Source organism: Aethina tumida, chromosome 4 (assembly GCF_024364675.1).
Source record: "Aethina tumida isolate Nest 87 chromosome 4, icAetTumi1.1, whole genome shotgun sequence".
Classification (NCBI taxonomy): Eukaryota; Metazoa; Arthropoda; class Insecta; order Coleoptera; family Nitidulidae; genus Aethina; species Aethina tumida.
Window position 1 is genome coordinate 6,354,316 of NC_065438.1, and position 14,184 is coordinate 6,368,499.

The following is a 14,184-nucleotide window of genomic DNA, read 5'->3' on the forward strand; positions in this document are numbered from 1 at the left end:
TTATTTTAATCAAATCTTGGTGATTTGCGCCTTAAAATCTAATATTTTCTGATTAATTATGAAATTTTGATAATTTTTGTCCTGTAATTGTAAAAAATTAGACAAAATTTTAACCAAAAATGTGCTATTTTAACGATTATATTGTAAAATAGAAACATTTTGTGGGATGTGTTAATATTAATGTTAAATACCCATTACTTTTCTTATCAAATTAAAGAATTTATTTAAAATATGAGAATTTTAAGTTTTACCCCATAAATTAGTAAAATTCTCAGTGCTTAAATTATGGAAAAATTTAAGCACTGAAAAATTACTGAAACATTTAATTTTAATCAATTAATGAGTATCGTTTTCTGATTTTATCAAAATTATTTTAATCTTGGCGATTTGTGCCTTAAAATCTAATATTTTCTGATTAATTATGAAATTTTGATAATTTTTGTCCTGTAATTGAAAAAAAAAATAGACAAAATTTTATCCAAAAATGTGTTATTTTAACGATTATATTGTAAAATAGAAACATTTTGTGGGATGTGTTAATATTAATGTTAAATACTGATTACTTTTCTTATCAAATTAAAGAATTTGGAAGGAAATTTGATTAAAAATATGAGAATTTTATGTTTTACGCTTTAAATTAGTAAAATTTTGGATATTTACATAATGTAAGCACTGAAAAAATTACTGAAACATTCAATTTTAATCAATTAATCAGTATCGTTTTCTGATTTGATCAAAATTACTATAATCTTGGTGATTTGTGCCCTAAAATCAAATATTTTCTAATAAATTATGAAATTTTAATAATTATAACCTTGTAATTGTAAAAATGTTAAGCAAAAGTGTGGAATTTTAAAGATTATATTGCAAAATTAAAAAAAATTGTGGACTATATTGGTCACTTTTTATATTACAATTAATCGTCGAGAAAAATAAAATTTTGATAATAACTACATAATTGAGAAAAAGAGTCTTTTTGTGCCACATAAATGGTTAATTTATAACGATTTAATATGGGAAATAACTGTTGGTTCTCACAGAGGAATGTTAAACAAGGTCTACGTACTTGTACGAGTTCAATTAATAAAATCACGGACTTTTTATTCAATAACTGCGGAATGATGTAACAAAAACAATATGAAGCCAATAATTACCAGCTTTTGATTCAATTTCCAATTAACTTTTAATATTATTCAACATCCGGGAATCCGGCTCTCGAACCGGAGAGAGCGTTTCAATTAACGGCACCTCTTTTGTGAGCGAACAAAAACGCGTCCGTACCTAATTTGATTTCGGCGTTGTCCGTCAAAAGGACGTTTTGTCCCTTGATGTCCCTGTGTATGACTTTGTTGGAGTGTAAGTATGAGAGGCCCCTCAACATCTCCCTGCTTATGTACGCGATCCATTCCTCCTTCAGCGACTGGCCCTTCGTCGACTTCACCAAATCCGTCACCGAACCTGAAATAATAATTAAGTAAGTTGATGTTGATGTAAATTAATTGGCGGCTGAAATTTTTCAAGTGGTCGCCGACAGTTATGCGTTCGAATCAAACGAAAATCGAATTCGACCGATGATTTGTGTTGCATTTCGTACAAACAACGCCAACCGTACGCTAACATAAATAAATAAAACGTAAAAACGGAGGCTTATTTTTAGGATTTTCGACGGTGAACGCTTCAACGCCGTTTTCCATATGACACGTGAAATTCTCTAATTATTTTAACGCGTCAAAAGACAATTCAATTACTTGCGAATTAATTTATCGTTTGCCGGTTGCTATATGGCAACTTACAATTGAATTTCTGAGATAACAGTCAGGTAAGTAATTGGACATGTTTTACCAGTTTCTATATTTAGGATCGGCTCTTTTTTTATGAATAATTTTAATATTCATACTGTATGAAACTCGTGTATTTATTAACTGCAACAAGTTGTTCATGAATTATGCATCTTGAACATAATAATTTGAAATCTCTATAAGAAAACAGTTCCCATATAAATTAAGGAAACTATTTGCGAATTAATAGACTGTAAACAGTTTATTTTTTGTCTAAATTTTATACTGGTATCAAAGAAGAAATGAGTTTATTATGACGATAAATGATTTCTTTAGAAATCGATCCTTTATACTGAAACTAAATTTAAACGAAAAACGTATGTGTAACATAAATATTTGTATCAAGTGGACAAAGTCAATAAAAATGACTGTTAATGAAACATAAATTCAGTTTAGAAAATTTTATTTCCTCCACTTTGGAAATCTTTTTATATAATTTCTACTAATTTTTCAGAAATTATTGATAAATCATTGGTTGTTGTGGTATATTCACATTTCTTTTAAGGGTGTCTAATATACTATTATATTATTAATTTTCAAAAAATTAATACAAATTGTGTATAAACCTAAAAATATTACCGTGGGATATCCACATATTTTTTTATTTATCAATTTTCTTATTAAATAATTTAATTATTTCAATTTTATAAAATATTCTTAAGTCTGGTTGTCGTGGAATATCTTCCACATTTTTTAATATTTTTTATAACCCCTTCTAAACTCAATTTATATTTTTATATTTAAAAATATTAGAAATGAATGTTTTCAATAAAAATTAAAATTATATATATATTTATTTCTATTACTATTATTATATATTTTGTTGCCAAATACTTTCAAAAAGTTAATATTAATTCTGTATATTCCTGAATATATGTGTACAGTTCAATTTTATAGAATATTCTCAACCTGATTATCGTGAGATATTCTCCACATTTTTTAATACTTTTTATAAACCCTACTGAAGTCAATTTATATTTTTATATTTAAAAATATTAGAAATGAATGTTTTCAAATGAAAACTACATTTTTTTAATTAATAAAAAAATATTTAATAAGTTAAATTGTTCTTAATTAGTGATTATATAATTTTTTTCAAAGATAAAAACCAAAAAAAGAGATTTAAAAAAACTGATGTCTTATAAATAATTAGTTAGAGATTTTTGAAATTTTCTATATATACTACAGAATTAGTAAATAAAATATTAAATGATTGTAGAAATAAAAATATAAAATAAAATTATACGTAAATACCACATATATTTATTTCTATTACTATTATTATATATTTTGTTGCCAAATACTTTCAAAAAGTTAATATTAATTCTGTATATTCCTAAACATATGTGTACTGTTCAATTTTATAGAATATTCTTAACCTGATTATCGTGGGATATCCTCCACATTTTTTAATATTTTGTTGTAAACTCTACTGAAGTCAATTTATATTTTTATATTTAAAAATTAAAATTATTCTTAATTAGTGATTATATAATTTTTTTCAAAGATAAAAAAAAAAGAGATTTAAAAAAACTGACGTCTTATAAATAATTGGTTAGAGATTTTTGAAATTTTCTATATATACTACAGAATTAGTAAATAAAATATTAAATGATTGTAGAAATAAAAATATAAAATAAAATTATACGTAAATACCACATATATTTATTTCTATTACTATTATTATATATTTTGTTGCCAAATACTTTCAAAAAGTTAATATTAATTCTGTATATTCCTAAACATATGTGTACAGTTCAATTTTATAGAATATTCTTAACCTGATATTGTCGTGGGATATCCTCCACATTTTTAATACTTTTTATAAACTCTACTGAAGTCAATTTATATTTTTATATTTAAAAATATTAGAAATGAATGTTTTCAAGTGAAAACTACATTTTTTAATTAATAAAAAAATATTTAATAAGATAAATTGTTCTTAATTAGTGATAATATAATTTTTTTCAAAGATAAAAACCAAAAAAAGGGATTAAAAAATCTGACGTCTTATAAATAATTGGTCAGATTTTTGAAATTTTCTATCTATACTACAGAATTAGTAAATAAAATATTAAATGATTATAGAAATAAAAATTAAAAATTAAATTATACGTATAATGCCACATATATTTATTTCTATTACTATTATTATATATTTTGTTGCCAAATACTTTGAAAAAGTTAATATTAATTCTGTATATTCCTAAACATATGTGTACTGTTCAATTTTATAGAATATTCGTAACCTGATTTTGTCGTGGGATATCCTCCACATTTTTAATACTTTTTTATAAACTCTACTGAAGTCAATTTATATTTTTATATTTAAAAATATTAGAAATTAATGTTTTCAAGTGAAAACTACATTTTTTAATTAATAAAAAAATATTTAATAAGATAAATTGTTCTTAATTAGTGATATTGCAATTTTTTTCAAAGATAAAAACCAAAAAAAAAAAAATAATAAATAAAATATTAAATGATTATAGAAATAAAAATTAAAAATAAAATTATACGTATAATAGCACATATTTTTATTTCTATTACTATTATTATATATTTTGTTGCCAAATACTTTCAAAAAGTTAATATTAATTCTGTATATTCCTAAACATATGTGTACAGTTCAATTTTATAGAATATTCTTAACCTGATTTTGTCGTGGGATATCCTCCACATTTTTAATACTTTTTTATAAACCCTACTGAAGTCAATTTGTATTTTTATATTTAAAAACTACATTTTTTAATTAATAAAAAAATATTTAATAAGATAAATTGTTCTTAATTAGTGATAAAATAATTTTTTTCAAAGATAAAAACCAAAAAAAGGGATTTAAAAAAAATGACGTCTTATAAATAATTGGTCACAGATTTTTGATATTTTCTATATATACTACAGAATTAGTAAATAAAATATTAAATGATTGTAGAAATAAAAATTAAAAATAAAATTATACGTATAATACCACATACATTTATTTCTATTACTATTATTATATATTTTGTTGCCAAATACTTTCAAAAAGTTTTGTTCAAAAGATAAAAACAAAAAAATAAGTTTTTATTTTGAAAAGAAAACTTGAAATTCTCAGACATTAAAAAGGTCGAAGAAAGAAAATAAAATTATAACCACACATATTTTCTTGTTAATTCAATAAAAAGATGTTATTGGTCCAAATCGCCGATTTAGACTGGTTTTTTACCTGCACCGCAATATTCCATGACCAGCCAGAGTTGGTCGTCCTTCCCTGGTGGCGATTTCTTGATGAACGCCCCATAATAGGTGGCGATGTTCCTGTGATCCGAATACCGCTTCAGCACGTTGATTTCCAATTTGATCTCCTCCTCCTCGTCCTCCGTCACGTCCATCACCTTTATGGCGGCCAGTTGACCTGTTTTCGTGTGCCGACCCTACAAAAACAAAAACGGGGGGGATCAATAAAATCCGTCCGAATGCCAGGAATTTCCTTGACTAGTTTTACTGTCCTACGGTTAATTATATTTGTAATTAAAGTAGCAAAAAGTCGTTAAAATCACGGTTCTTCCGCCAACGTCGCCGTTCGCATGATGGCAAGGCGAAATCACCAGGTTATTGTCTGTGACAAATTGAGATTGTCTCCGAATCTGTCGTCGGGTGAATGTATTTTTATTATTGCTCGTAAAACGTCGGTTTTATCAACAAATGTATGACCCTCCGTTCCTGTACCCTTTGCGTTTCCGGCCCGTTCTGATAATTCCGGATATCTTAATAGACGCAACAAGTTCTTTAACATCTGTACTAATTCACCGCAGTCAAAACTATAATAAAATGTGATGCCAATTAGAATAAGTCTGTTTTATATTCAGGAAGTGAGCTTAAAATGCCCCGTTTACGTGCTCTTCTGAACATGTTATAAATTACATATTTTATCTTGATATATCGGCTATAAAATGAATCACTTTGTCATAAAAATTAAAACTGATTCATAATGGTTTATATAAAAATAACTGACTTATTTGCATAGGACGATAAAACGTAATTTAATATTCCTGGTAATATAAATTATTGCACAGATTCACACGACTTATCTTCAGATATTTATGGATTTCCAGATTTATTTATCTGATTTCAACTGAAAAATAATCAATGGGTGGAGAAATTTGATACTGGCTTATCCGTATTTATATTTATGTGTGTAAATAATATTAATTTACGTTTCACCTGCATAAAAAAGCCAAATTTGTTACACAAATACTCCTTTATGACAGGTAAAACGAAGGAAATAAAATTTTCGACGGTCTCGCCAAGGTAACGAGACAGCTGATATTTTTATTCCGATGCAGAATACGTGGAAACGCTTCCTGAAACCGACAATAAATACATACGATGGAATTATGACCGGAATAAATTAGAGTTCGACCCGTCCATTTTATGACGGAATTATGTTAATAACGCATCCATATCCGGATATCGACGTTTATGTTGTTTTTCGATAAAAACACGATGTGATTTCGATTTACGACGGGGTAAATTTCAATCCTTGTCTATATTCGGGGTGGAATTTTCGACGTTTCGGGGATGACGAACGCGGCGCAATTTTTTGCGGATCAAAGTTCAAAGCGTGGAAGGCACGATATCGGAGCTCAATTTGGGTTTTTTTTAGAGCAGATTGTTTGCGTCTTTTCTTTCTACATTTTCTTGCAATTTAGAAGTGTCTGAGCGTACAGTTTACTTGATTATATCGTCGGGTTTTGTGATATCGATGTCTAGACGCTTTAATTCAGTGAAAATTGAGTAAAAGCAATCAAAACAATTAGTAGGTTATTTATTTTATTACAAGTCAAAAACTATGAAAAAGAAAAAGGAATTTGAAACTCGTACTCATTAAAGTTCATATATATTCTTACTAATTATATTTAAAACTTTTTGTTATAATAAGTAATAGCTCAATAAGTAACCAACTATCCTACACATATTTTTCCTATAAAAGTTCAGAATTACTGATAAATTTTATTTCAAACTAAATAAATAATGGGGGATCAAAATGTGACCAGTAATCCTGTATTTACCCTTCGTAGATGATGATATATGTACACCACTGTATTTATAAGTATGTTTCATAAAAATTCAGAAATAATCTTATAAATTTTAATTAAAACTTTTGTTTGTATCTCTTATAACAAAATAAATAATAGGGGATCAAAATGTGACCAATAATCCTGCATATACCCTTCGTAGATGAAGATATACGTACACCACTGTATTTATAAGTATGTTTCATAAAAATTCAGAAATAATATTATAAATTTTAATTAAAACTTTTGTTTGTATCTCTTATAACAAAATAAATAATAGGGGATAAAAATGTGACCAATAATCCTGCATATACCCTTCGTAGATGAAGATATACGTACACCACTGTATTTATAAGTATGTTTCATAAAAATTCAGAAATAATATTATAAATTTTAATTAAAACTTTTGCTTGTATCTCTTATAACAAAATAAATAATAGGGGATCAAAATGTGACCAATAATCCTGTATATACCCTTCGTCAATGAAGATATATGTACTCCTCTGTAATTTTAAGTATGTTTGTTTCACAAAAATTCAGAAATAATATTATAAATTTTAATTAAAACTTTTGCTTGTATCTCTTATAACAAAATAAATAATAGGGGATCAAAATGTGACCAATAATCCTGTATATACCCTTCGTCAATGAAGATATATGTACTCCTCTGTAATTTTAAGTATGTTTGTTTCACAAAAATTCAGAAATAATATTATAAATTTTAATTAAAACTTTTGTTTGTATCTCTTATAACAAGATAAATAATAGGGGATCAAAATGTGACCAATAATCCTGCATATACCCTTCGTAAATGAAGATATACGTACACCACTGTGTTTATAAGTATGTTTCATAAAAATTCAGAAATAATATTATAAATTTTAATTAAAACTTTTGTTTGTATCTCTTATAACAAAATAAATAATAGGGTATTAAAATGTGACCAATAATCCTGTATATACCCTTCGAGAATGATGATATATGTACACCACTGTATTTATAAGTATGTTTCATAAAAACTCAGAAATAATATTATAAATTTTAATTAAAATTTTTTGTTTGTATCTTTTATAACAAAATAAATAATAGGGGATCAAAATGTGACCAATTATTCTGTATATACCCTTCGTCCATGAAGATATATGTACACCACTGTATTTGTAAGTATGTTTCATAAAAACTCAGAAATAATATTATAAATTTTAATTAAAACTTTTATTTGTATCTTTTATAACAAAATAAATAATAGGAGATCAAAATGTGACTAATAATCCTGTATATACCCTTCGAGGATGATGATATATGTACACCACTGTATTTGTAAGTATGTTTCATAAAAACTCAGAAATAATATTATAAATTTTAATTAAAACTTTTATTTGTATCTCTTATAACGAAATAAATAATAGGGGATCAAAATATGACCAATAATTCTGTATATACCCTTCGTAGATGATGATGTATGTATACCACTGTATTTATAAGTATGTTTCATAAAAATTCAGAAATAATATTATAAATTTTAATTAAAACTTTTGCTTGTATCTCTTATAACAAAATAAATAATAGGGGATCAAAATGTGACCAATAATCCTGTATATACCCTTCGTCAATGAAGATATATGTACTCCTCTGTAATTTTAAGTATGTTTGTTTCACAAAAATTCAGAAATAATATTATAAATTTTAATTAAAACTTTTGTTTGTATCTCTTATAACAAGATAAATAATAGGGGATCAAAATGTGACCAATAATCCTGCATATACCCTTCGTAAATGAAGATATACGTACACCACTGTGTTTATAAGTATGTTTCATAAAAATTCAGAAATAATATTATAAATTTTAATTAAAACTTTTGTTTGTATCTCTTATAACAAAATAAATAATAGGGTATTAAAATGTGACCAATAATCCTGTATATACCCTTCGAGAATGATGATATATGTACACCACTGTATTTATAAGTATGTTTCATAAAAACTCAGAAATAATATTATAAATTTTAATTAAAATTTTTTGTTTGTATCTTTTATAACAAAATAAATAATAGGGGATCAAAATGTGACCAATTATTCTGTATATACCCTTCGTCCATGAAGATATATGTACACCACTGTATTTGTAAGTATGTTTCATAAAAACTCAGAAATAATATTATAAATTTTAATTAAAACTTTTATTTGTATCTTTTATAACAAAATAAATAATAGGGGATCAAAATGTGACTAATAATCCTGTATATACCCTTCGAGGATGATGATATATGTACACCACTGTATTTGTAAGTATGTTTCATAAAAACTCAGAAATAATATTATAAATTTTAATTAAAACTTTTATTTGTATCTCTTATAACGAAATAAATAATAGGGGATCAAAATATGACCAATAATTCTGTATATACCCTTCGTAGATGATGATGTATGTATACCACTGTATTTATAAGTATGTTTAATAAAAATTCACAAATAATGTTATAAATTTTAATTAAAACTTTTGTTTGTATCTCTTATAACAAAATAAATAATAGGGGATCAAAATGTGACCAGTAATCCTGTATATACCCTTCGTAGATGAAGATATATGTACACCACTGTATTTATAAGCATGTTTCATAAAAAATCAGAAATAATGCTACAAATTTTAATTAAAACTTTTGTTTGTATCCCTTTTAACAAAATAAATAATAGGGGATCAAAATGTGACCAATAATCCTGTATATACCCTTCGTCAATGAAGATATATGTACTCCTCTGTAATTTTAAGTATGTTTGTTTCACAAAAATTCAGAAATAATATTATAAATTTTAATTAAAACTTTTGTTTGTATCTCTTATAACAAGATAAATAATAGGGGATCAAAATGTGACCAATAATCCTGCATATACCCTTCGTAAATGAAGATATACGTACACCACTGTGTTTATAAGTATGTTTCATAAAAATTCAGAAATAATATTATAAATTTTAATTAAAACTTTTGTTTGTATCTCTTATAACAAAATAAATAATAGGGTATTAAAATGTGACCAATAATCCTGTATATACCCTTCGAGAATGATGATATATGTACACCACTGTATTTATAAGTATGTTTCATAAAAACTCAGAAATAATATTATAAATTTTAATTAAAATTTTTTGTTTGTATCTTTTATAACAAAATAAATAATAGGGGATCAAAATGTGACCAATTATTCTGTATATACCCTTCGTCCATGAAGATATATGTACACCACTGTATTTGTAAGTATGTTTCATAAAAACTCAGAAATAATATTATAAATTTTAATTAAAACTTTTATTTGTATCTTTTATAACAAAATAAATAATAGGGGATCAAAATGTGACTAATAATCCTGTATATACCCTTCGAGGATGATGATATATGTACACCACTGTATTTGTAAGTATGTTTCATAAAAACTCAGAAATAATATTATAAATTTTAATTAAAACTTTTATTTGTATCTCTTATAACGAAATAAATAATAGGGGATCAAAATATGACCAATAATTCTGTATATACCCTTCGTAGATGATGATGTATGTATACCACTGTATTTATAAGTATGTTTAATAAAAATTCACAAATAATGTTATAAATTTTAATTAAAACTTTTGTTTGTATCTCTTATAACAAAATAAATAATAGGGGATCAAAATGTGACCAGTAATCCTGTATATACCCTTCGTAGATGAAGATATATGTACACCACTGTATTTATAAGCATGTTTCATAAAAAATCAGAAATAATGCTACAAATTTTAATTAAAACTTTTGTTTGTATCCCTTTTAACAAAATAAATAATAGGGGATCAAAATGTGACCAACAATTCTGTATATACCCTTCGTAGATGAAGATATATGTACTCCTCTGTATTTTTAAGTATTTTTCACAAAAATTCAGAAATAATATTATAAATTTTAATTAAAACTTTTGTCTGCATCTCTTATAACAAAATAAATAATAGGGGATCAAAATTTGAGCAATAACCTTGAGGGTAATAGGCACTAACTGAGGAAGATTTAAAATTTAAACTGAAATGAAAAATATTCAATTTAATCAACAGTTTTTCGTCTTAAATAGAACAAAATGTAACATTTAAACAACACTATTTAACATTTGATGGTTAAGATAAAGGACCATACATGTGTAAAATAGGATAAACGAATTTAAAATTCCGAAAAAAATGGGACATTTAAATATATTAGAATCTTCCTCTGACAAAATTTAGACGAAATAATATCTCGGTCAAGTTTTACGTGTGGTAAGACAACAGCAAGTGGAATTAATCTCCATATTCAGTTTAAAATTTACAGTTAGGTTGACTCACTTTCAAGATTAATCAACTTTAGATCTGAAATGGACACGAATAATAAAAATAAAGGCTAAATATAACTAAATGGAATTAACGATTAGATGTGTTTTATGAATTATTCACAATTAATTAACATATACATCAAAATGTCTGGTGCATTCAGTAAGTAATTATCGTAATAATATTGATTGTGTGGTTAAATATGAAATTCTGTAGATAAACACTCTATATTAATTAGTTTTAAGTGCTAAACATTGAAATATTTGTAGCATTAAATATAATAACATAATCTAAAATAAGCACAAACACCGACAAGTTTATAATTATCTTTTACTTGTAATTTAAAATGAATTTATAGATGAGAGATTATCTCTTATTATTGGTTTAATCTTTTGTTCATTCTGTATACTAATTTCAAGCAAACAACAACAACTTCGATTAGTTCTGAGGCACGTTTTGTTGTTATTTGTCCAATCTTTTGAAATAATTGAGAAACGTTCAAAGAAAACGTTTTCTTGCATTATCCAATATACAATAAACAACACAGCGTTTATTTCATGGTAGATTCCCGCTGAAACTGTTATTTGGAGATATTTAATGCATAAATCCCTATAAAATAAACGTTCGAAGATAATTTTTACAGTTGTTCTCGCATTCCCAACTGGTCTGTCAGGTTTTCGGCGTCCACGTTACGAAACACTCGCCTTAAATCACCGAAACGATCCAATCGACACATTCTCCTAATAAATTAAGGGTCTGTTTAGGGAGACCCGTCCCCGCATTATCAATACTCGCGTGGTCGTCCGGGATTTTCTAAAAATAAACGCTGGAAAATGCAAATCGTTCTCTGTTAGGACGACAGTTTGTTGAGCAATCACACCCCCTCGGCCCGACAAACACACTCGCACACCCCGTTAATTGAATTAAACGCGGACGTAATCCTGTTATTTTACGCTAGCAGCTTCATTTAATTTTTATCCTGATGACAGGACGCCTACGTTTCGCACGGCGACAGAAAAATCGTTTGGTCCGACAATCGATGCAGGGTGATTAATAGACCGCGGTGCACGTTTTACGGATCCGTTGGATTCAACTGTGTGAATAATGTCGTGTTAGCGAGCCAGAAAACTGCATCTAACTAATGTTTCGAATACTTGTGTGACGAATTTTTATGTAACTCCGGATGTGATTAATCGATAACAAGAATTTTTTTTATTCCATATAACCAATTGATATTAAGATATCCAGACAAAACAGGACATTTTCAGTAAACAGTTAAACTATTCTGCGTATAATATTTTTTATTAACTTTATGTACAAAAAATTGAGATGATGATACCTTTTTACTAAATATTTTTATAACTTCTCTAAATAAAACCGTAGTTCATTATGTTATTTTTGACTTAAAAAGAAGCGTTGATTGCATAAATTAATATTAATCATCCTAAATATACATTTAAGTCTGTCAGTACTTTAACCAGACATTTAAATCTATAAAAAGAATGTAGTACTACGAAATATATACAGCTCCTGTAACCTAATGGCTTCTACGTAAATCTAGTTTTTAAAGTTTTAAAATTATCCAACAATCAAATATAATTTTATTTAAAAAAATAAAGAAATACTTGTGCAACATTATTCTTTTTCGATTTGATGATTATATTGAATTTATATACACAAAGTAGGACTCAACACACCTTTCTGTCAGTAAAATTGATGTTGACATGAAAAAAGAGAGTTTAAATTAATATTAATCATACTAAATTTACATTTAAATCAATCTGTCAGGGCTACAAACAAATATTTCAATCTACAAAAAAAAAGAATGCAGTTCTATAAAATATTTATATGCACAACCTTCAATCATTGACTCAACTATTTCCTTAATTTCTTTTTTCTAAATTTGTTTACAAATCATTTCAAAATTATCCAATTATCAGGAATTATCCTATTAATAAATAAATAATATTTATGCAAAGCAGAGTGTTAAACAGTTTTTATCCAACAAATTTTTAATTATTTAAATTAATATTAATAGTCCTAAATTTATTAATCAGTGCTATAAAATTTATTTCACATCTATAAAACGTATGCAGTTCTTTAAAATGAACTCAACACACCTTTCTGTCAGTAAAATTGAAGTTCATTATGTTTCAACTTGAAAAAAGAGTATTTAAATTAATATTAATCATACTAAATTTATATTTAAATCAGTTTGTCAGGGCTACAAACAAATGTTTCAATCTACAAAAAAAAAGAATGCAGTTCTATAAAATATTTATATGCACAACCTTCAATCATTGACTCAACTATTTCCTTAATTTCTTTTTTCTAAATTTGTTTACAAATCATTTCAAAATTATCCAATTATCAGGAATTATCCTATTAATAAATAAATAATATTTATGCAAAGCAGAGTGTTAAACAGTTTTTATCCAACAAATTTTTAATTATTTAAATTAATATTAATAGTCCTAAATTTATTAATCAGTGCTATAAAATTTATTTCACATCTATAAAACGTATGCAGTTCTTTAAAATGAACTCAACACACCTTTCTGTCAGTAAAACTGAAGTTCATTATGTTTTAACTTGAAAAAAGAGTATTTAAATTAATATTAATCATACTAAATTTACATTTAAATCAGTTTGTCAGGGCTACAAACAAATGTTTCAATCTACAAAAAAAAAAGAATGCAGTTCTATAAAATATTTATATGCACAACCTTCAATCATTGACTCAACCATTTCCTTAATCACTCTTTTCTAAATATTCAACAAACAACAATTAGCAATTATCTTATTAATAAATAAACAATATGTATACGAAGTTTTGAGTTAAAACAGTGTTGTTCAACATTTTTTAGTTTAGTCGAATTCAACACACCTAATACTAATTATTTTTATAATAGTTAGTTATATTTTTATTTTATATATAAAAAAATTATAAAAATTTCTA

The 14,184-nt window shown here is 25.7% G+C and overlaps 1 protein-coding gene across 5 annotated transcripts in view; it reads right to left on the minus strand.

Annotated features, from left to right (window-relative positions):
- LOC109605355 (serine/threonine-protein kinase mig-15) overlaps positions 1–14,184 on the minus strand; it is a 44,088-nt gene that overhangs the window by 15,803 nt on the left and 14,101 nt on the right. For all 5 annotated transcript variants that reach the window (XM_049966558.1, XM_049966557.1, XM_049966561.1 and 2 more), the window contains exons 3-4: positions 5,047–5,254; positions 1,282–1,458 (exon numbers count right to left, since the gene is read on the minus strand). In XM_049966558.1, the coding sequence (XP_049822515.1) occupies positions 1,282–1,458; positions 5,047–5,254 (385 nt within the window). The remainder of the gene's footprint in view (positions 1–1,281; positions 1,459–5,046; positions 5,255–14,184) is intronic.